This window comes from Coregonus clupeaformis, chromosome 26 (assembly GCF_020615455.1).
Source record: "Coregonus clupeaformis isolate EN_2021a chromosome 26, ASM2061545v1, whole genome shotgun sequence".
Lineage (NCBI taxonomy): Eukaryota > Metazoa > Chordata > Actinopteri > Salmoniformes > Salmonidae > Coregonus > Coregonus clupeaformis.
In genome coordinates this window covers 33975986-34001102 of record NC_059217.1, presented here as the reverse complement: position 1 = coordinate 34001102, position 25117 = coordinate 33975986, and the positions used below count along the sequence as shown (strand labels likewise).

General features: G+C 44.2%; 1 protein-coding gene across 1 annotated transcript in view; it reads right to left on the bottom strand.

Annotated features, from left to right (window-relative positions):
- sema7a (semaphorin 7A) overlaps positions 1-24203 on the bottom strand; it is a 50971-nt gene extending 26768 nt beyond the window's left edge. Inside the window, exons 1-7 of the mRNA XM_041849679.2 lie at positions 23743-24203; positions 15436-15575; positions 14335-14376; positions 11763-11858; positions 7241-7343; positions 5580-5690; positions 3099-3241 (exon numbers count right to left, since the gene is read on the bottom strand). Of these exons, the coding sequence (XP_041705613.2) occupies positions 3099-3241; positions 5580-5690; positions 7241-7343; positions 11763-11858; positions 14335-14376; positions 15436-15575; positions 23743-23827 (720 nt within the window). The 5' untranslated portion in view covers positions 23828-24203. The remainder of the gene's footprint in view (positions 1-3098; positions 3242-5579; positions 5691-7240; positions 7344-11762; positions 11859-14334; positions 14377-15435; positions 15576-23742) is intronic.
- Between the last annotated feature and the right edge of the window lie 914 nt (positions 24204-25117).

The window sequence follows — 25117 nt, the reverse complement described above, 5'->3', positions numbered from 1 at the left end:
AACAGACTGTCTCCATCCCACCATCTAACAGACTGTCTCTATTCCACCATCTAACAGACTGTCTCTATCCCACCATCTAACAGACTGTCTCTATCCCACCATCTAACAGACTGTCTCTATCCCACCATCTAACAGACTGTCTCTATCCCACCATCTAACAGACTGTCTCTAACAGACTGTCTCCCATCCCACCATCTAACAGACTGTCTCTATCCCACCATCTAACAGACTGTCTCTATCCCACCATCTAACAGACTGTCTCTATCCCACCATCTAACAGACTGTCTCTAACAGACTGTCTCTATCCCACCATCTAACAGACTGTCTCCATCCCACCATCTAACAGACTGTCTCTATCCCACCATCTAACAGACTGTCTCCATCCCACCATCTAACAGACTGTCTCTATCCCACCATCTAACAGACTGTCTCTAACAGACTGTCTCTATCCCACCATCTAACAGACTGTCTCTATCCCACCATCTAACAGACTGTCTCTAACAGACTGTCTCTAACAGACTGTCTCTAACAGACTGTCTCTAACAGACTGTCTCTAACAGACTGTCTCTATCCCACCATCTAACAGACTGTCTCTATCCCACCATCTAACAGACTGTCTCTATCCCACCATCTAACAGACTGTCTCCATCCCACCATCTAACAGACTGTCTCCATCCCACCATCTAACAGACTGTCTCTATCCCACCATCTAACAGACTGTCTCTATCCCACCATCTAACAGACTGTCTCCATCCCACCATCTAACAGACTGGCTCCATCCCACCATCTAACAGACTGTCTCTATCCCACCATCTAACAGACTGTCTCTAACATACTGTCTCTATCCCACCATCTAACAGACTGTCTCTATCCCACCATCTAACAGACTGTCTCCATCCCACCATCTAACAGACTGTCTCCATCCCACCATCTAACAGACTGTCTCTATCCCACCATCTAACAGACTGTCTCTATCCCACCATCTAACAGACTGTCTCTATCCCACCATCTAACAGACTGTCTCTATCCCACCATCTAACAGACTGTCTCTAACAGACTGTCTCTATCCCACCATCTAATAGACTGTCTCCATCCCACCATCTAACAGACTGTCTCTATCCCACCATCTAACAGACTGTCTCTATCCCACCATCTATCAGACTGTCTCCATCCCACCATCTAACAGACTGTCTCTATCCCACCATCTAACAGACTGTCTCTAACAGACTGTCTCTATCCCACCATCTAACAGACTGTCTCTATCCCACCATCTAACAGACTGTCTCCATCCCACCATCTAACAGACTGTCTCTAACAGACTGTCTCTAACAGACTGTCTCTAACAGACTGTCTCTAACAGACTGTCTCCATCCCACCATCTAACAGACTGTCTCCATCCCACCATCTAACAGACTGTCTCTAACAGACTGTCTCTAACAGACTGTCTCTATCCCACCATCTAACAGACTGTCTCTATCCCACCATCTAACAGACTGTCTCTAACAGACTGTCTCCATCCCACCATCTAACAGACTGTCTCTATCCCACCATCTAACAGACTGTCTCTAACAGACTGTCTCCATCCCACCATCTAACAGACTGTCTCTATCCCACCATCTAACAGACTGTCTCTAACAGACTGTCTCTATCCCACCATCTAACAGACTGTCTCTATCCCACCATCTAACAGACTGTCTCTAACAGACTGTCTCTAACAGACTGTCTCTATCCCACCATCTAACAGACTGTCTCTAACAGACTGTCTCTAACAGACTGTCTCTATCCCACCATCTAACAGACTGTCTCTATCCCACCATCTAACAGACTGTCTCTAACATACTGTCTCTATCCCACCATCTAACAGACTGTCTCTATCCCACCATCTAACAGACTGTCTCCATCCCACCATCTAACAGACTGTCTCTATCCCACCATCTAACAGACTGTCTCTATCCCACCATCTAACAGACTGTCTCTATCCCACCATCTAACAGACTGTCTCTATCCCACCATCTAACAGACTGTCTCTAACAGACTGTCTCTATCCCACCATCTAATAGACTGTCTCCATCCCACCATCTAACAGACTGTCTCTATCCCACCATCTAACAGACTGTCTCTATCCCACCCTCTATCAGACTGTCTCCATCCCACCATCTAACAGACTGTCTCTATCCCACCATCTAACAGACTGTCTCTAACAGACTGTCTCTATCCCACCATCTAACAGACTGTCTCTATCCCACCATCTAACAGACTGTCTCCATCCCACCATCTAACAGACTGTCTCTAACAGACTGTCTCTAACAGACTGTCTCTAACAGACTGTCTCTAACAGACTGTCTCAATCCCACCATCTAACAGACTGTCTCCATCCCACCATCTAACAGACTGTCTCTAACAGACTGTCTCTAACAGACTGTCTCTATCCCACCATCTAACAGACTGTCTCTATCCCACCATCTAACAGACTGTCTCTAACAGACTGTCTCCATCCCACCATCTAACAGACTGTCTCTATCCCACCATCTAACAGACTGTCTCTATCCCACCATCTAACAGACTGTCTCTATCCCACCATCTAACAGACTGTCTCTATCCCACCATCTAACACACTGTCTCTAACAGACTGTCTCTATCCCACCATCTAACAGACTGTCTCTATCCCACCATCTAACAGACTGTCTCTATCCCACCATCTAACAGACTGTCTCCATCCCACCATCTAACAGACTGTCTCTATCCCCCCATCTAACAGACTGTCTCTATCCCCCCATCTGACAGACTGTCTCTATCCCACCATCTAACAGACTGTCTCTATCCCACCATCTAACAGACTGTCTCTATCCCACCATCTAACAGACTGTCTCTATCCCACCATCTAACAGACTGTCTCTAACAGACTGTCTCTAACAGACTGTCTCTATCCCACCATCTAACAGACTGTCTCTATCCCACCATCTAACAGACTGTCTCTATCCCACCATCTAACAGACTGTCTCTATCCCACCATCTAACAGACTGTCTCTAACAGACTGTCTCTAACAGACTGTCTCTATCCCACCATCTAACAGACAGTCTCCGTCCCACCATCTTACCTTACAGACTTGTGCTACCCTAGAGATCCAGGGATCAGCTTCCGGGCTGCTGTCAGAGTTCTTCTCCCTGAAGAAGATATATATCTTCTCATTGGCTGGCTCCTCCCTGCGTCTCACCCAGCAGGCGGAGATGAACGTGGGCTCTGGGAGGACATTGAATATCAATCAATCAAATCAACCAATTCCTCTATAAACACTCAATACATTTGTTTCCAATTATCATTTATAATGTTCCACTACCTAGCCTACGATTACACAATAATTTCTGCCCACAAAAGGTAATCAGAAACAAACATGTCGCATCTCATCACGGCATACTCTGAAGAACGTATCAGAAAGAAAACAACAGAACACATGGGTGTTTCAGTGCATCAACAGAAAGTACTAACACTGATGAACCCTGAGAGAGAGAGTTCCATCCAAACTAATCCATGATTAACAGCCACAGAGCCAAGTCTGCCACCTTAAATCATGACGTAGCTAGTAGCCTTGGTCTGGCAGCTATGCTGACCCGCCGAAGAGGAGACGGAAAGAAAAGGATTTCACTAATTAAGCTGCACTGTGGCTATACTGCTGTCTCCACCTCTCTCCCTCCCTCCCTCTCCCTCCCTCCCTCCCTCCCTCCCTCTCCCTCCCTCCCTCCCTCCCTCCCTCTCTCTCCCTCCCTCCCTCCCTCTCTACCTCTCTTTCTCTCCCTCTCTACCATACCTGCTGTCTCGACCTCTGAATGCTCGGCTATGAAAAGCCAAATGACATTTACTCCTGATGTACTGACCTGTTGCAACCTCTACAACCACTGTGATTATTATTGGACCCTGCTGGTCATCTATGGAACGTTTGAACATCTTGAAGAACAATCTGGCCTTAATGGCCATGTACTCTTATAATCTCCACCCGGCACAGCCAGAAGAGGACTGGTCACCCCTCAGAGCCTGGTTCCTCTCTACCCAGTACAGCCAGTAGAGGACTGGCCACCCCTCAGAGCCTGGTTCCTCTGGTCTACCCAGTACAGCCAGAAGAGGACTGGCCACCCCTCAGAGCCTGGTTCCTCTGGTCTACCCAGTACAGCCAGAAGAGGACTGGCCACCCCTCAGAGCCTGGTTCCTCTCTACCCAGTACAGCCAGTAGAGGACTGGCCACCCCTCAGAGCCTGGTTCCCCTCTACCCAGTACAGCCAATAGAGGACTGGCCACCCCTCAGAGCCTGGTTCCTCTCTACCCAGTACAGCCAGAAGAGGACTGGCCACCCCTCAGAGCCTGGTTCCTCTCTACCCAGTACAGCCAGAAGAGGACTGGCCACCCCTCAGAGCCTGGTTCCTCTGGTCTACCCAGTACAGCCAGTAGAGGACTGGCCTCCCCTCAGAGCCTGGTTCCTCTCTACCCAGTACAGCCAGAAGAGGACTGGCCACCCCTCAGAGCCTGGTTCCTCTCTACCCAGTACAGCCAGAAGAGGACTGGCCACCCCTCAGAGCCTGGTTCCTCTGGTCTACCCAGTACAGCCAGTAGAGGACTGGTCACCCCTCAGAGCCTGGTTCCTCTCCACCCAGCACAGCCAGAAGAGGACTGGCCACCCCTCAGAGCCTGGTTCCTCTGGTCTACCCAGTACAGCCAGAAGAGGACTGGCCTCCCCTCAGAGCCTGGTTCCTCTGGTCTACCCAGTACAGCCAGAAGAGGACTGGCCTCCCCTCAGAGCCTGGTTCCTCTGGTCTACCCAGTACAGCCAGTAGAGGACTGGTCACCCCTCAGAGCCTGGTTCCTCTGGTCTACCCAGTACAGCCAGAAGAGGACTGGCCTCCCCTCAGAGCCTGGTTCCTCTCTACCCAGTACAGCCAGTAGAGGACTGGCCACCCCTCAGAGCCTGGTTCCTCTCTAGGTTTCTTCCTAGGTTCCTGCCTTTCTTGGAGTTTTTCCTAGCCACCGTGCCTCTACATCTGCATTGCAGCTGTTTGGGGTTTTAGACTGGGTTTCTGTATCTGCTGATGTTAAAAAAGGGCTTTATAAATACAATTGATTTGATTTGATTTGGGACGCACCGAGAGTGTAAACTAAATGTCAGGTCAGGGCTAGTTTCCTTCAGGCTGATAAAGCACTGAGAGTCTGAAGAGCTTATAGCCTTTGACTTAGAAGCACTTTAAATGGGGAATCTCCTTATCTGTCTGGGGGAAATGGGCCATAGTGTTCGAGGATATGTAGGCTAAGAGCAACATCGACCCACTTCAACATAATCTACCAACTCTGGTGTGGGAGTCATTTCTGACTGTTTAAAGTATTTTGTGTTCTATTCTATATACATTATCTATTAACACATCGTCACATTAATACATTATCTATTAATACATCACCACATTAACACATTATCAAATGTATACATTATCACATTTATATTTATATATATATATATATATAAAATATGCACACATGACTGTAAGTCGCTTTGGATAAAAGTGTCTGCTAAATGGCATATATATATCTGTTAACGTACCGGTCACCCATTTGTTGTACATCCATACATTGGTTCTGCTGCCAGCTTTCCTTCTGAACTGTAGTGAGCTCCCATCGCTGTATAAGGGAGCAGCAGCATATAGATCCCCCTCTAAAACAACACAACAGGCCCTCCTTACAACCAGGAAGCAAACATATTCAATCACGCATTGCATTCTAGTAAAAAAATATATATACATTTTATAAGGTATTTCTACTGGAATTCATTAGGTGGTTATATAGTATGAAGATCTCAAGTCACACACACACAAACAAACAAACAGGCATTCAATAATTCATTGCATTTTAGTGAAAACATATGTATTCTACGCCAAGGGATCTGATTGGGTAGTTATACACTACATGACCAGAAGTATGTGGACACCTGCTCGTCAAACATCTCATTCCAAAATCCTGGGCATTAATATGGAGTTGGTCCCCCCTTTGCTGCTATAACAGCCTCCACTCTTCTGGGAAGGCTTTCCACTAGATGTTGGAACATTGCTGAGGGGACTTGCTTCCATTCTGCCACAAGAGCATTAGTGAGGTCGGGCACTGATGTTGGGCGATTAGGCCTGGCTCACAGTCGGCGTTCCAATTCATCCCAAAGGCGTTCGATGGGATTGAGGTCAGGGCTCTGTGCAGGTCAGTCAAGTTCTTCCACACCGATCTCGACAAACAATTTCTGTATGAACCTCGCTTTGTACATGGGGGCATTGCCATGCTGAAACAGGAAAGGGCCTTCCCAAACTGTTGCCACAATGTTGGAAGGACAGAATCATCTTGAATATCATTCTATGCTGTAGCGTTAAGATTTCCCTTCACTGGAACTAAGGTGTCTAGCCTGAGCCATGAAAAACAGTCCCAGACCATTATTCCTCCTCCGCCAAACTTTACAGTTGGCACTATGCATTGGAGCAGATAGCGTTCTCCTGGCATCCGCCAAACCCAGATTAGTCCGTCGGACTGCCAGATGGTGAAGCGTGACTCATCACTCCAGAGAACACGTTTCCACTGCTCCAGAGTCCAATGGCCGCAAGCTTTACACCACTCCAGCCGACGCTTGGCATTGTGCATGGTAATCTTAGGCTTGTGTGTGGTTGCTCATGGAAACCCATTTCATGAAGCCCCCGAAGAACAGTTATTGTGCTGACGTTGCTTCCAGAGGCAGTTTGGAACACGGTAGTGAGTGTTATAACCGAGGACAGACTATTTTTATGCACTGCGCGCTTCAGTACTCGGCGGTCCCGTTCTGTGAGCTTGTGTGGCCTACCACTTTGCGGCTGAGTCGTTATTGCTCCTAGACGTTTCCACTTCACAATAACAGCACTTACAGTTGACCAGGGCAGCTCTAGCAGGGCAGATATTTGACGAACTGACTTGTTGGAAAGGTGGCAATCCTATGACGGTGCCACGTTGAAAGTCACTGAGCTCTTCAGTGAGGCCATTCTACTGCCATTGTTTGTCTATGGAGATCGCATGGCTGTGTGCTCGATTTTATACACCTGTCAGCAACAGGTGTGGCTGAAATAGCTGAATTCACTAATTTGAAGAGGTGTCCACATACTTTTGTTTACATAGTGTATCTCTGCCACTGAACAACTGAATGTTACATTAGTCTTCTAGTGAAGACCACAGTCCACAGCTATGTGTTCCACATACCTACAGTGAGGGAAAGTGCGTTCTGGGAGTAGACGTAAGGAGACAGTCCAGTGCCTTCGTAACTCTCAACTATCTCATGTGTGTGATTGGGCATCTGAGAATACTGTGGCATAAACACAGGAAAATACTCATCAAAATAGGAACCAAAAGATCACAATGGTTGACTCCCAAATGGCACCCTATTCCCTATCTAGTGCACTACTTTAGACCAGGGCCCATAGCCAAATGGCACCCTATTCCCTATGTAGTGCACCACTTTTGACCAGGACCCTTAGCCAAATGGCACCCTATTCCCTATGTAGTGCACCACTTTAGACCAGGGCCCTTAGCCAAATGGCACCCTATTCCCTATGTAGTGCACTACTTTTGACCAGGACCCTTAGCCAATAGGGGGACATTTGGGACACATCCCATGAAAACATATGTGATAGTGGAAAAGAAAACATACTTTTACATAACAATACATCATCATAGTTTCACAATTGAACTATAGTGAGAAAGCCACTCTGGGTGGACTCCCTATGAACTATAGTGAGAAAGCCACGCTGGGTGGACTCCCTATGAACTATAGTGAGAAAGCCACGCTGGGTGGACTCCCTATGAACTATAGTTAGAAAGCCACGCTGGGTGGACTCCCTATGAACTATAGTGAGAAAGCCACGCTGGGTGGACTAGCTATGAACTATAGTGAGAAAGCCACGCTGGGTGGACTAGCTATGAACTATAGTGAGAAAGCCACGCTGGGTGGACTAGCTATGAACTATAGTGAGAAAGCCACGCTGGGTGGACTCCCTATGAACTATAGTTAGAAAGCCACGCTGGGTGGACTCCCTATGAACTATAGTGAGAAAGCCACGCTGGGTGGACTCCCTATGAACTATAGTGAGAAAGCCACGCTGGGTGGACTAGCTATGAACTATAGTGAGAAAGCCACGCTGGGTGGACTCCCTATGAACTATAGTGAGAAAGCCACGCTGGGTGGACTAGCTATGAACTATAGTGAGAAAGCCACGCTGGGTGGACTCCCTATGAACTATAGTGAGAAAGCCACGCTGGGTGGACTAGCTATGAACTATAGTGAGAAAGCCACGCTGGGTGGACTCCCTATGAACTATAGTTAGAAAGCCACGCTGGGTGGACTCCCTATGAACTATAGTGAGAAAGCCACGCTGGGTGGACTCCCTATGAACTATAGTGAGAAAGCCACGCTGGGTGGACTAGCTATGAACTATAGTGAGAAAGCCACGCTGGGTGGACTCCCTATGAACTATAGTGAGAAAGCCACGCTGGGTGGACTCCCTATGAACTATAGTGAGAAAGCCACGCTGGGTGGACTCCCTATGAACTATAGTGAGAAAGCCACGCTGGGTGGACTAGCTATGAACTATAGTGAGAAAGCCACGCTGGGTGGACTAGCTATGAACTATAGTGAGAAAGCCACGCTGGGTGGACTAGCTATGAACTATAGTGAGAAAGCCACGCTGGGTGGACTCCCTATGAACTATAGTGAGAAAGCCACGCTGGGTGGACTAGCTATGAACTATAGTGAGAAAGCCACGCTGGGTGGACTAGCTATGAACTATAGTTAGAAAGCCACGCTGGGTGGACTCCCTATGAACTATAGTGAGAAAGCCACGCTGGGTGGACTCCCTATGAACTATAGTGAGAAAGCCACGCTGGGTGGACTAGCTATGAACTATAGTGAGAAAGCCACGCTGGGTGGACTAGCTATGAACTATAGTGAGAAAGCCACGCTGGGTGGACTAGCTATGAACTATAGTGAGAAAGCCACGCTGGGTGGACTCCCTATGAACTATAGTGAGAAAGCCACGCTGGGTGGACTCCCTATGAACTATAGTGAGAAAGCCACGCTGGGTGGACTCCCTATGAACTATAGTGAGAAAGCCACGCTGGGTGGACTAGCTATGAACTATAGTGAGAAAGCCACGCTGGGTGGACTAGCTATGAACTATAGTGAGAAAGCCACGCTGGGTGGACTAGCTATGAACTATAGTGAGAAAGCCACGCTGGGTGGACTCCCTATGAACTATAGTGAGAAAGCCACGCTGGGTGGACTAGCTATGAACTATAGTGAGAAAGCCACGCTGGGTGGACTAGCTATGAACTATAGTGAGAAAGCCACGCTGGGTGGACTCCCTATGAACTATAGTGAGAAAGCCACGCTGGGTGGACTCCCTATGAACTATAGTGAGAAAGCCACGCTGGGTGGACTCCCTATGAACTATAGTGAGAAAGCCACGCTGGGTGGACTCCCTATGAACTATAGTGAGAAAGCCACGCTGGGTGGACTCCCTATGAACTATAGTGAGAAAGCCACGCTGGGTGGACTCCCTATGAACTATAGTGAGAAAGCCACGCTGGGTGGACTCCCTATGAACTATAGTTAGAAAGCCACGCTGGGTGGACTAGCTATGAACTATAGTGAGAAAGCCACGCTGGGTGGACTCCCTATGAACTATAGTTAGAAAGCCACGCTGGGTGGACTCCCTATGAACTATAGTGAGAAAGCCACGCTGGGTGGACTAGCTATGAACTATAGTTAGAAAGCCACGCTGGGTGGACTAGCTATGAACTATAGTGAGAAAGCCACGCTGGGTGGACTCCCTATGAACTATAGTGAGAAAGCCACGCTGGGTGGACTAGCTATGAACTATAGTGAGAAAGCCACGCTGGGTGGACTCCTATGAACTATAGTGAGAAAGCCACGCTGGGTGGACTCCCTATGAACTATAGTGAGAAAGCCACGCTGGGTGGACTCCCTATGAACTATAGTGAGAAAGCCACGCTGGGTGGACTCCCCTATGAACTATAGTTAGAAAGCCACGCTGGGTGGACTCCCTATGAACTATAGTGAGAAAGCCACGCTGGGTGGACTCCCTATGAACTATAGTGAGAAAGCCACGCTGGGTGGACTCCCTTTGAACTATAGTTAGAAAGCCACGCTGGGTGGACTCCCTATGAACTATAGTTAGAAAGCCACGCTGGGTGGACTCCCTATGAACTATAGTTAGAAAGCCACGCTGGGTGGACTAGCTATGAACTATAGTGAGAAAGCCACGCTGGGTGGACTCCCTATGAACTATAGTGAGAAAGCCACGCTGGGTGGACTAGCTATGAACTATAGTTAGAAAGCCACGCTGGGTGGACTCCCTATGAACTATAGTGAGAAAGCCACGCTGGGTGGACTAGCTATGAACTATAGTGAGAAAGCCACGCTGGGTGGACTAGCTATGAACTATAGTGAGAAAGCCACGCTGGGTGGACTCCCTATGAACTATAGTGAGAAAGCCACCTGGGTGGACTAGCTATGAACTATAGTGAGAAAGCCACGCTGGGTGGACTCCCTATGAACTATAGTGAGAAAGCCACGCTGGGTGGACTCCCTATGAACTATAGTGAGAAAGCCACGCTGGGTGGACTCCCTATGAACTATAGTGAGAAAGCCACGCTGGGTGGACTAGCTATGAACTATAGTGAGAAAGCCACGCTGGGTGGACTAGCTATGAACTATAGTGAGAAAGCCACGCTGGGTGGACTCCCTATGAACTATAGTGAGAAAGCCACGCTGGGTGGACTAGCTATGAACTATAGTTAGAAAGCCACGCTGGGTGGACTCCTATGAACTATAGTGAGAAAGCCACGCTGGGTGGACTAGCTATGAACTATAGTTAGAAAGCCACGCTGGGTGGACTCCTATGAACTATAGTGAGAAAGCCACGCTGGGTGGACTAGCTATGAACTATAGTGAGAAAGCCACGCTGGGTGGACTCCCCTATGAACTATAGTGAGAAAGCCACGCTGGGTGGACTCCCTATGAACTATAGTGAGAAAGCCACGCTGGGTGGACTCCCTATGAACTATAGTGAGAAAGCCACGCTGGGTGGACTCCCTATGAACTATAGTGAGAAAGCCACGCTGGGTGGACTAGCTATGAACTATAGTTAGAAAGCCACGCTGGGTGGACTAGCTATGAACTATAGTGAGAAAGCCACGCTGGGTGGACTAGCTATGAACTATAGTGAGAAAGCCACGCTGGGTGGACTAGCTATGAACTATAGGGAGAAAGCCACGCTGGGTGGACTAGCTATGAACTATAGTGAGAAAGCCACGCTGGGTGGACTCCCTATGAACTATAGTGAGAAAGCCACGCTGGGTGGACTCCCTATGAACTATAGTGAGAAAGCCACGCTGGGTGGACTAGCTATGAACTATAGTTAGAAAGCCACGCTGGGTGGACTAGCTATGAACTATAGTAAGAAAGCCACGCTGGGTGGACTAGCTATGAACTATAGTTAGAAAGCCACGCTGGGTGGACTAGCTATGAACTATAGTGAGAAAGCCACGCTGGGTGGACTGCTTTGCCACATTCCTTAACACCCTCGGCTGTCAGCACATGCTGTATTTGCCTCCCCACAGGAGACCAGGGTTCAATCCCCGTCTCCAACCTTCCTCTGGTTCTACAGCTGTCTAATAAAGCAGGAAATAATCAACCAATCCTCACCAGCTTCCAGCACTGAGGCTTGTTCCCATTGGTCCCACAGACAAACAGACTGTCCTGAAACTTCTGGATAACAGTGATGACATTCTCACACGGACCCTGGGAAGGGGTTAGAATCAGAACGTCACTCCCATCAGCTAATCAATTAGAAAAGCGTGGGTTGAGTATCGTGTCAAACATTGAACAAAACAACGTTTGTAATTACAGTACATCACTACAAAAAAACCTCTACAACTAAAGCAACAGTTGAAGGTCAACATCGTTACCAACACCAGTGGGATGGACCAGAAAGAGATGGCTGGCGTGCTGCATGAGCTGAAGCTGATTAACAACAACATAGACAGCTGGCTTGCTGCCAGTAGTTACATTTTACATTTTAGTCATTTAGCAGACGCTCTTATCCAGAGCAATTAGGGTTAAGTGCCTTGCTCCTAGTCGGCTCTGGGATTAGAACCAGCGACCTTTCGGTTACTGGCACAACGCTCTTAACCACTAAGCTACCTGCCACCCCAGTAGTTACAGGAGTTCAGCACATGCAGTAAGCCAGCTGTCTATTTAGTTGTTTATCAAATTCAGCAGAGAATGAATGAAGTTCACTTTTTATTTAGGGGACATAGAGAATGAAGTTCACTTTTTATTTAGGGGACATAGAGAATGAACTTTACTGTCGTCTATATGATGATTGAAGAGAAACCTTGTTTGAAAAAATGCAACAACAGACACCAGAACTGTTCTGGAGTAGTGATGCAGAACCAGAAACCAGAACTGTTCTGGAGTAGTGATGGAGAACCAGAAACCAGAACTGTTCTGGAGTAGTGATGGAGAACCAGAAACCAGAACTGTTCTGGAGTAGTGATGGAGAACCAGAAACCAGAACTGTTCTGGAGTAGTGATGGAGAACCAGAAACCAGAACTGTTCTGGAGTAGTGATGGAGAACCAGAAACCAGAACTGTTCTGGAGTAGTGATGCAGAAACAGAAACCAGAACTGTTCTGGAGTAGTGATGGAGAAAGACTTGAATGTCCTGGTTGCACATGTTATTTCCATAGAATACGCGACTATATAAGTTGTATAACTGAAAGGTTTTGGTTTTTGTGTTTCAATTGTTTTCATTTCAGTAGAAATGCAAATGTCTATGTTCGTGGTATGTAGGTGGGTAGCTAGGTAGGTAGGTAGGTGAATATTTAAGTATGATCATTTTATTTGATTACTAATCATATAGTGTCTTATAAGCCCATGTGGGCTGGGCATCATGAAGATGCATGACATTATAATAAAATCAATCAATCAATCATATTAGTAAGGACAGATACAATTGAAACATTAGCATATGAAATACACAAAAGTCAGGTGCATTGCACCGTCACACTTTGCACTCAGGTACAGGGCTTAGTAAGGTTGAAGGGTAAATTAAATCAAAAGGTTGAATATTATTCAGACAGCCGGGGGAAACGGAACCATATCTATTCTCAGTCTGATTAAAATGAGTTGTGTGTATCTGCTATGCTTAGCGCTGATCCGCTGGCACTGAGGAAGTCTCTAAATATTCCTAGTAGACGCTAATATGAATCAGGGTGTTGTCAACTTTCAATATAAACCTGTCAGTTAGTATTGTTTTATATACAATTTAAAATTGTTGATTATAACCTGTCAGTTAATACAGTTTTATATACCATTTATATTGCTGATTATAACCTGTCAGTTTATACAGAAAAATATTCCAAAACATGCATCCGGTTTGCAACAAGGCACTAAAGTTATACTGCAAAAAAATTTGGCAAAGCAATTAACTTTTTTGTCCCAAATACAAAGTGTTATGTTTGGGGCAAATCCATACAACACATTACTGAGTACCTCTCTCTCCATATTTTCAAGCATGGTGGTGGCTGCATCATGTTATGGGTATGCTTGTAATCGTTAAAAACAGGGGAGTTTTTCAGGATAAAAAAATTAACGGAATGGAGCTAAGCACAGGCAACATCCTAGAGGAAAACCTGGTTCAGTTTGCTTTCCACCAGACACTGGGAGATGAATTCACCTTTCAGCAGGACAATAACCTAAAACACAAGGCCAAATCTACACTGGAGTTGCTACCAAGACGACATTGAATGTTCCTGAGTGGCCGAGTTACAGTTTTGACTTAAATCTACTTTAGAATCTATGGCAAGACCTGAAAATGGTTGTCTAGCAATGATCAACAACCAATTTGACAGAGGTTGAAGAATTTTGAAAAGAATAAATGGGCAAATATTGAACAATCCAGGTGTGCAAAGCTCTTAGAGACTTACCCAGAAAGACTCACAGCTGTAATCGCTGCCAAAGGTGCTTCTCCAAAGTATTGACTCAGGGGTGTGAATACTTATGAAAATGAGATATTTCTGTATTTCATTTTCAATAACTTTGCAAAAATTTCTAAAAACATGTTTTGACTTTGTCATTATGGGGTATTGTGTGTTTATGGGTGAGAACATTTTTATAGTTCATCCATTTTGAATTCAGGCTGTAACAATCAAAATGTGGAATAAGTCAAGAGGTGTGAATACTTTCTGAAGGCGCTGCATACGGACTCACTCACCTCTCCACACGTCTGTCCACCTGTCGTGCTGAGTGGGAACAACTGCAGAAGAAAATACATGATGGAGAAAACAGTCAGTCAACAACAATCCCCAGTTTTACCTTCCCTGCCTCGGAGCTGTTTACGGCCTTGGCTGAATCAGGAGGTTTCCACACTGCAAACCAACATATCTTTTTCCATCGTCCAGGTTATTGCTTAACTCAAGATGAACGCATGGCTTTCATATCAGTATCCAGATTCTAAGAACTAACTCTGGCACCAGCGTAAATATTTGACATAGCAGCATTTATCCCCTAAATACCACCAAACACACAGTATTTTCAGCTTGAATGGAAACATTCCTCATACCATTGTTAATATAACTAAATGTGCTTCTTCCTCTGCATTGCTAGCTCTTTGGGGTTGTAGTGTGGGTTTCTGTAAAGCACTTTGTGACAACTGCTGATGTAAAAAGGGCTTAATAAAACGCACGAGTGAAATTTGATTGAAACTGAAACCTACCTATCCGAACGACTGTTTCTATTGGATGATAGGCGTATCCTGACAGCGTTCTGTGTAATAGCATACATTAGCTTGTTCCAGTCTGGATATCGTCAACTTGATTGTTTGTTCATGTTGAGTTGACTGTTCTGTCTTTTATCCACTGAATCGTTAAAATCAGCAGGTGCTGACAGTGAGGCTGACATTCCTATTGTCCAAATGCCAACGCACTTTGGCTAATAGCTTTGAGATGTCTAACTTGATATGTAGCCTGCGCTGGCATTGGCGTTATACTTGAATGTCTGGCCTTTGTAGCAAACACAATGCCTACTATATATCTCAAAAGGGCCAGACAGTCATTTGTTACAAACAGTTACACATTTGTTACAAAATAGCCCTGTGAGACTAACCCAACAAACAAGTAACATTTTCTAGAAAGGGGAATATGGCATTCAACATACTGTATGATACGAATAATCATTACAAGGGCACTGCATAGAAAATGATCATCACAAGAAGCAAAATAACTAGTGAAATGGGATTTTCTATTTGTCTATGATCAAAACAGATCATTGTGATCTTAGGAAGGAAGGAAAGGGAACAGTGACTGCGAATACCAACCTCTATGATTCGACTGCACTCCACATCAATCTGAAAGACAAAGTCTGTCCCTCCAACGTAGAGCTCATCACTGTCTTCTGGGCGGAAGAAGACTGTGTGGTTCTGATGAACGTTATACTCCAGCCTGTCATCATTCCTGTCTGGAGGGAGGAAGAGAACAGAGGATTTATGGTGTCACAGTCATTAGAAAGAAAGCACTGTATTAGCTGTTATTTACAATTACTAATGCTATTTCTCTGGGTACAGTACAAGGCTACAGAAAGCAAATGGGGACAAAGCAAGAATGAAGAAAAGAACAGAACTTCTTTGATAATATTTGTGATTATACATTAGACGACCGTAGGTTGAGCATTCCACAGACAACTGCAAACTGTTTCTAAGTCAGTGTGGCACTATTCATTTCTCACACAGATGATGGAAGTCATCATGAGTGTCATTCTAGTGTCATTCTAGTGTCAAGTAGCATGTTATTCATTTCATGCACATACTATTGAAGTCATCATGCAGACTTTATGCAGTAATTTCTTTCCATTTATGGTAAGGCTAATTATTTCCATTTAGGGTTAGGCTAATTATTTCCATTTAGGGTTAGGCTAATTCTTTCCATTTAGGGTTAGGCTAATTCTTTCCATTTAGGGTTAGGCTAATTCTTTCCATTTAGGGTTAGGCTAATTCTTTCCATTTAGGGTTAGGCTAATTATTTCCATTTAGGGTTAGGCTAATTATTTCCATTTAGGGTTAGGCTAATTATTTCCATTTAGGGTTAGGCTAATTATTTCCATTTAGGGTTAGGCTAATTCTTTCCATTTAGGGTTAGGCTAATTCTTTCCATTTAGGGTTAGGCTAATTCTTTCCATTTAGGGTTAGGCTAATTCTTTCCATTTAGGGTTAGGCTAATTCTTTCCATTTAGGGTTAGGCTAATTATTTCCATTTAGGGTTAGGCTAATTCTTTCCATTTAGGGTTAGGCTAATTCTTTCCATTTAGGGTTAGGCTAATTCTTTCCATTTAGGGTTAGGCTAATTCTTTCCATTTAGGGTTAGGCTAATTATTTCCATTTAGGGTTAGGCTAATTATTTCCATTTAGGGTTAGGCTAATTATTTCCATTTAGGGTTAGGCTAATTATTTCCATTTAGGGTTAGGCTAATTATTTCCATTTAGGGTTAGGCTAATTATTTCCATTTAGGGTTAGGCTAATTATTTCCATTTAGGGTTAGGCTAATTCTTTCCATTTAGGGTTAGGCTAATTATTTCCATTAAAACGGTTAAAGTCATCATGTGGAGTTCTTGTAATGTCATGTCACCCAGCAGGATGAAGCAGCCCTGGGCTTTATCATTCTGTAGCCTGTTAACATATAGTTGTTTTATTCATTTCCACATAGAGCTCGCAATTGCATGCAGTGCCATCCTGTAACCTATGTCCTCTGTCATCATCCTGTAGCCTATGTCCTCTGTCATCATCCTGTAGCCTATGTCCTCTGTCATCATCCTGTAGCCTATGCCCTCTGTCATCATCCTGTAGCCTATGTCCTCTGTCATCATACAGTAGTCTATGTCCTCTGTCATCATACAGTAGTCTATGCCCTCTGTCATCATCCTGTAGCCTATGCCCTCTGTCATCATACAGTAGTCTATGTCCTCTGTCATCATACAGTAGTCTATGTCCTCTGTCATCATCCTGTAGCCTATGTCCTCTGTCATCATCCTGTAGCCTATGTCCTCTGTCATCATCCTGTAGCCTATGTCCTCTGTCTTCATACTGTAGTCTGTCATCATACAGTAGCCTATGCCCTCTGTCATCACCCTGTAGTCTATGCCCTCTGTCATCATACAGTAGTCTATGTCCTCTGTCATCATCCTGTAGCCTATGTCCTCTGTCATCATCCTGTAGCCTATGTCCTCTGTCTTCATACTGTAGTCTGTCATCATCCTGTAGCCTATGTCCTCTGTCATCATCCTGTAGTCTATGCCCTCTGTCATCATACAGTAGTCTATGTCCTCTGTCATCATCCTGTAGCCTATGTCCTCTGTCATCATCCTGTAGTCTATGTCCTCTGTCATCATCCTGTAGCCTATGTCCTCTGTCATCATCCTGTAGTCTATGCCCTCTGTCATCATACAGTAGTCTATGTCCTCTGTCATCATCCTGTAGTCTATGTCCTCTGTCATCATCCTGTAGCCTATGTCCTCTGTCATCATCCTGTAGCCTATGTCCTCTGTCATCATCCTGTAGCCTATGCCCTCTGTCATCATCCTGTAGCCTATGTCCTCTGTCATCATACAGTAGTCTATGTCCTCTGTCATCATACAGTAGTCTATGTCCTCTGTCATCATACAGTAGCCTATGCCCTCTGTCATCATACAGTAGTCTATGTCCTCTGTCATCATACAGTAAGTAGTCTATGCCCTCTGTCATCATCCTGTAGCCTATGCCTTCTGTCATCATCCTGTAGTCTATGTCCTCTGTCATCATACTGTAGTCTATGTCATCATACAGTAGTCTATGTATTCTGTCATCATACTGTAGTCTATATCCTCTGTCATCATACTGTAGTCTATGTCCTCTGTCATCATACTGTAGTCTATATCCTCTGTCCTCTGTCATCATACTGTAGTCTATATCCTCTGTCATCATACAGTAGTCTATGTCATCATACAGTAGTCTATGTATTCTGTCATCATACTGTAGTCTATATCCTCTGTTATCATACTGTAGTCTATGTCCTCTGTCATCATATTGTAGTCTATGTCCTCTGTCATCATACAGTAGTCTATGTCCTCTGTCATCATACATTAGTTTATGTCCTCTGTCATCATACTGTAATCTATGTCATCATACAGTAGTATATGTCTTCTGTCATCATACAGTAGTCTATGCCCTCTGTCATCATACAGTAGTCTATGTCATCATACAGTAGTCTATGTATTCTGTCATCATACTGTAGTCTATATCCTCTGTCATCATACTGTAGTCTATGTCCTCTGTCATCATACTGTAGTCTCTGTCCTCTGTCATCATACTGTAGTATATGTCATCATACAGTAGTCTATGTCTTCTGTCATCATACAGTAGTTTATGTCCTCTGTCATCATACTGTAATCTATGTCATCATACAGTAGTCTATGTATTCTGTCATCATACAGTAGTCTATGCCCTCTGTCATCATACTGTAGCCTATGCCCTCTGTCATCATACAGTAGTCTATGTCATCATACAGTAGTCTATGTATTCTGTCATCATACTGTAGTCTATATCCTCTGTCATCATACTGTAGTCTATGTCCTCTGTCATCATACAGTAGCCTATGTCATCTGTCATCATACAGTAGTCTATGTCCTCTGTCATCATCCTGTAGCCTATATCCTCTGTCATCATACTGTAGTCTATGTCCTCTGTCCTCTGTCATCATACAGTAGTCTATGTCTTCTGTCATCATACAGTAGTCTATGTCCTCTGTCATCATACTGTAGTCTATGTCTTCTGTCATCATACAGTAGTCTATGTCCTCTGTCATCATACTGTAGTCTGTCATCATACTGTAGTCTATGTCCTCTGTCATCATACTTTAGTCTATGTCCTCTGTCCTCTGTCATCATACAGTAGCCTATGTCCTCTGTCATCATCCTGTAGTCTATGTCCTCTGTCATCATACAGTAGTCTATGTCCTCTGTCATCATACTGTAGTCTGTCATCATCCTGTAGTCTATGTCCTCTGTCATCATACAGTAGTCTGTCATCATACTGTAGTCTGTGTCCTCTGTCATCCTGTGCATTCCTTTGCATGGCCATGGAAAATATTAACCCTTCCTAATCTCCTTATAGGGTTGCTCTTTGGGTGCTAGTTCTAATGCCCTCTCTCTTCATTGAGGATCACCAGCACAGAGATGAGACTATTCAGAGTTCAATGATTGTTATGTGATATGGTTAGAAACGTGTCCCTAACTCCTGATAAACAGCTTGGAGCACTAAAATACAGGCATATAGGCTACATATTTACACTGAGTGTACAAAACATTAGGAACACCTTCCAAATATTGAGTTGCACCCCCCCTTTTTCCCCTCAGAACAGCCTCAATTCGTCGGGGCATGGACTCTACAAGGTGTCGAAAGCATTCCACAGGGATGCTGGCCCATGTTGACTCCAATGCTACCCACAGTTACGTCAAGTTGGCTGGATGTCCTTTGGGTGGTGGACCATTCTTGATACACACGGGAAACTGTTGAACGTGAAAAACCCAGCAGTGTTGCAGTTCTTGACACACTCAAACTGGTGTGCCTGGCACCTACTACCATACCCCGTTCAAACGCACTTAAATATTTTGTCTGGCCCATTCACCCTCTGAATGGCACACATCCACAATCCATGTCTCAATTGTCTCAAGGCTTAAAAATCCTTCTTTAACCTGTCTCCTCCCCTTCATCTACACTGATTGAAGGGGATTTAACAGGTGACATCAATAAGGGATCATATCTTTCACCTGGATTCACCTGGCCAGTCTGTCATGGAAAGAGCAGGTGTTCCTAATGTTTTGTACTCTCAGTGTAAATACCATATATAGATATATATACACTATCGTTCAAAAGTTTGGGGTCACTTAGAAATGTCCTTGTTTTCGAAAGAAAAGCAATGTTTTTGTCCATTAGAATAACATCAAATTGATCAGAAATACAGTGTAGACATTGTTAATGTTGTAAATGGCTATTGTAGCTGGAAACGGCTGATTTTTAATGGAATATCTACATAGGCGTACAGAGGCCCATTATCAGCAACCATCAGTCCTGTGTTTCAATGGCACGTTGTGTTTGCTAATCCAAGTTTATCATTTTAAAAGGCTAATTGATCATTCGAAAACCCTTTTGCAATTATGTTAGTACAGCTGAAAACTGTTGTGCTGATTAAAGAAGCAATAAAACTGGCCTTCTTGAGACTAGTTGAGTATCTGGAGCATCAGCAATTGTGGGTTTGATTACAGGCTCAAAATGGCCGGAAACAAATAACTTTCTTCTGAAACTCGTCAGTCTATTCTTGTTCTGAGAAATGAAGGCTATTCCATGCGAGAAATTGCCAAGAAACTGAAGATCTCGTACAACGCTGTGTACTACTCCCTTCCCAGAACAGCGCAAACTGGCTCTAACCAGAATAGAAAGAGAAGTGGGAAGCCCCGGTGCACAACTGAGCATGAGGACAAATACATTAGTGTGTCTAGTTTGAGAAACAGTGAAGAGGCGACTCCGGGATGCTGACCTTCAGAGTTGCAAAGAAAAAGCCATATCTCAGACTGGCCAATATAAAGAAAAGATTAAGATGGGCAAAAGAACACAGACACTGGACTTTTTCTTTGCACCTCTGCCTAGAAGGTCAGCATCCCGGAGTCGCCTCTTCACTGTTGACGTTGAGACTGGTGTTTTGCGGGTACTATTTAATGAAGCTGCCAGTAGTCGTCTGTGTGCAATGCTGGAAAGGGGGGCATATGAAGGCCACCTACTAGGTGACAATGGATATGCCTGTCGTGGGTACCTTATGACTCCTCTTTTAAACCCCCAGACACCTGAAGAGAGAGAACACAACACCTCTCATATCCTGACAAGAGGTCTCAGAGAGAGAGAGAATACACCACCTCTCATATCCTAGCAAGAGGTCTCATAGAGAGAATACACCACCTCTCATATCCTAGCAAGAGGTCTCAGAGAGAGAGAGAATACACCACCTCTCATATCCTGACAAGAGGTCTCAGAGAGAGAGAGAATACACCACCTCTCATATCCTGACAAGAGGTCTCAGAGAGTTTTTGGAGTGTGGAAAAAAGGATTCCCGTGCCTAAAGGAGGGGCTCCACATGAAGATGGACACTACACTGACAATCATTATTTCAGTGGTAGTTCTGTATAACTTTGGCAAGAGCCAAGGAGACGAGCTACCTGAGGAGGACCTTCCTGAGGATAATGCAGAAGATGGCCAGGTGCAACATGCAACACGTGTACAATTCCTAATTAGGCTATCTGTATTCAAATGTATTATTTAGACTTTGTTATTCTCAATACAATACAGGGTGGATCTGGAAGCACCAGAATACAAGACTGGAGGACACCACATTGCTTGGGAAAGCATTGTTTTAATAAATAATTGTTTTAATAAATAATAGTTTTAATAAATATTTTACATTTACATTTTTAGTCATTTAGCAGACGCTCTTATCCAGAGCGACTTACAGTTAGTGATTACATTTTTTTTATTTTTTTATACTGGCCCCCCGTGGGAATCGAACCCACAACCCTGGCGTTGCAAACGCCATGCTCTATCAACTGAGCTACATCCCTGCCGGCCATTCCCTCCCCTAACCTAGACGACGCTGGGCCAATTGTGCGCCGCCCATGAGTCTCCCGGTCGCGGCCGGCTGCGACAGAGCCTGGATTCGAACCAGGATCTCTAGTGGCACAGTTAGCACTGCGATGCAGTGCCTTAGACCAAAAGATCAGCATTCTTTACACAGTGGGCATTTGTTTCCCTGAAGGAGTTTCTGTTTCTGAATTTACAGTAGCTCTTTTTGTAAATTCAGGACATCAATCTGCAGTAGATTTCTCTCTCTGCAGCTCCAAAACATCAATATGAGCTTGGTTCATGTCAGTTCTGGGGCGTTTGCTTGGCCTGTCTGGTGTTTTGCTGCTGGTGCAAGATCCAGGCCCTGCTGTTTCTCCATGACACAGGGTGTCAGCTCAACTAACGGAAAGGAGAGACAGAAAATTAACTCATTAGTAGGCTATTTCCGTACAACAGTTGAATTGGGGCTTATGATACGCCCAGCCTTGGTATGAATGATGATGTTATGTAACATGCTGTAATGATCCTGATAACGGTCACATTGTAGTGAAGTAGCGTTAACGTTAGTTTTAACGTGCATTATAGTCATTTATATTTACCAGTTATTTATGCTTACTAAATATTGGTGGGTCGAGTTGTCCGTCGTCATCATAGGGGTTAAGGAGAGGGGGGCAAACTGCTGGGGAATCATCTCGCATATCTTCTGGGAGAGAGGATCAACTCCCCTGGATGGAGGCCCCCCTCCGGTCTGAAAGAGCCCCCGCCGCCTCCTTTTTGGCTCTTAAGTTTCTCCAGCAGCCTTCATCCGATTTGGGTTCCTCTTCTCTTTAATCCATGTCGAGCCATTAAATATGTCGCGTAAAACGGCCCAGGTGTCTTCCTTCTTTCTGACAGTCGCGTTGTCTGTTCTTTTATCCTCCAGTTCGTTACTAAATTCCTCCCGACAAGGGTTTTTTTTCATTAACGGAGAAATGTGAACTTCTTTGTAGTGCCATGATCAGGTGGCTAGCGGACAAATAATACGCGGCTAAATAACGACAATAATAAGTTATATTTTAAGATAGCTCGTTTGGTTTATAAACTATCTAGCTACAGTAGCTAACGAATGAGTTCTGTCTAGTGCTGCTAAATAAGGGATTTGATTTCCAATCAGCCAACCCATGAGACCTTTCATGATGGAGTTGCAGTAGTTCTACATAGTTATTATTTTATCAAGGAACAGCAACTTTGTGTCCTCTTTTGTCCAGGAGTCTAGCTACGTATCAACTCACGAAATACCTCATATATTGGTGTAACACGTCACTAATCATAGTTTAACCCTCCCGTTGTCCTAGGGTCAAAATGACCCGCCACTGTGTTGAACCAACTTTATTGAATTTTTATATTTTGGGGATCATTTGTGAGAAGGAGGCAGTGAGACTTTAAAGAAAGTATCACTGCTAAAGTATCACTGCCTCCTTCTCACAAATGATCCAAAAAATATAAAAATTAAATAAAGTTGGTTCAACACAGTGGCGGGTCATTTTGACCCTAGGACAACGGGAGGGTTAAAAACGGTTAATCATAGATTTACTGATCCAGATTTAAAATTAAGCGGTGCAACACATCTCTGATTAGTTATAAATCTAGATGGACAAACCTAGATTAGCTCTAATCCTAGATTAATTTAAACCATGTTGGTGCCACCCACCCATGATGTTTAAAAGGGGTTTGAAATCCTAAATCACGCCGGCGCAACGGTGGGACTCATTTGGGTTAATTGACTTTGAATGTCGCTTTCATGATATATATATATATATATATATAGAAATGTTACTATTTTTATATTTTTTGCACTTTGAGATTATTCTTGTATAATGAAAAGCACTTCACAACGGTAATACGTTATTATTATTTTGACACCTTGCATCAGACTTGATAGCCTTCGTTGCAGAATTGTTAGAGTTAAAGAGCAGGTGCAGTAGACAGAAGTCACAGAATACATTTACCTTGTCTCAAGATGAGTCTCGGTATGTCCCTCACACCTCGGGTAAATGGAAAATTGATCAAAGCAAGAAAAACAAACAATTTCATTTTCGTTTTGATTTGTGGTCAAATTACTCAGAATAATTAATTAGTGTTGCCATGACGACAATTTCCCGAGCCTTGGAATAATGATGTCAGTCTCCTCTGCGTGCATCGCATAAACTGGGAAATAACCGGTTTATACCTGACGGGTACACAACTCCGCCCCAGGCTTGTAATCTGTGCCCCGCCCCCCTCACTCCGCGTACAACATTGACAAATCTAACATTACTACTAAAATGGTAAACACTTCTCTTTCTATCTTGGTTTTATATCCATAAAGTGAGCCAATGTGAATATGTTGTTGCCTGCCATTACTACTTAGCTACAGCTGAGTGTTTGCTAGATCAGTCTGGACAAGACTAAGTCAAGACACGAAATGCTAGATGGCTAAAAACGATCAGTTAATAACGTCAGCTAGACAGCTGTTTGATGGCCATTGAAACTAAACAAAGACCGTAGAGAAAGCGCTCCACCCCACTCCCTCATTTATCTGGTCGGGGCGGGTGGGAGGAGACAATGAGGGGCGTTCGATTCATCTCGCCGCCTGTTAAAGCATGTTTTACACCAGTTTAAAGTTGATTGCATTCGATTTGGATAATGTTGTTTATTCCAGGTGGAGTGGTTTCAGTCCCATAATGTTGTTTATTCCAGGTGGAGTGGTTTCAGTCCCATAATGTTGTTTATTCCAGGTGGAGTGGTTTCAGTCTCATAATGTTGTATATTCCAGGCGGAGTGGTTTCAGTACCATAATGTTGTTTATTCCAGGTGGAGTGGTTTCAGTCTCATAATGTTATTTATTCCAGGTGGAGTGGTTTCAGTCCCATAATGTTGTTTATTCCAGGTGGAGTGGTTTCAGTCTCATAATGTTGTTTATTCCAGGTGGAGTGGTTTCAGTCTCATAATGTTGTATATTCCAGGCGGAGTGGTTTCAGTACCATAATGTTGTTTATTCCAGGTGGAGTGGTTTCAGTCTCATAATGTTGTTTATTCCAGGTGGAGTGGTTTCAGTCCCATAATGTTGTTTATTCCAGGTGGAGTGGTTTCAGTCTCATACTGTTGTTTATTCCAGGTGGAGTGGTTTCAGTCTCATAATGTTGTTTATTCCAGGTGGAGTGGTTTCAGTCCCATAATGTTGTTTATTCCAGGTGGAGTGGTTTCAGTCTCATAATGTTGTTTATTCCAGGTGGAGTGGTTTGAGTCTCATAATGTTGTTTATTCCAGGTGGAGTGGTTTCAGTCTCATAATGTTGTTTATTCCAGGTGGAGTGGTTTGAGTCTCATAATGTTGTTTATTCCA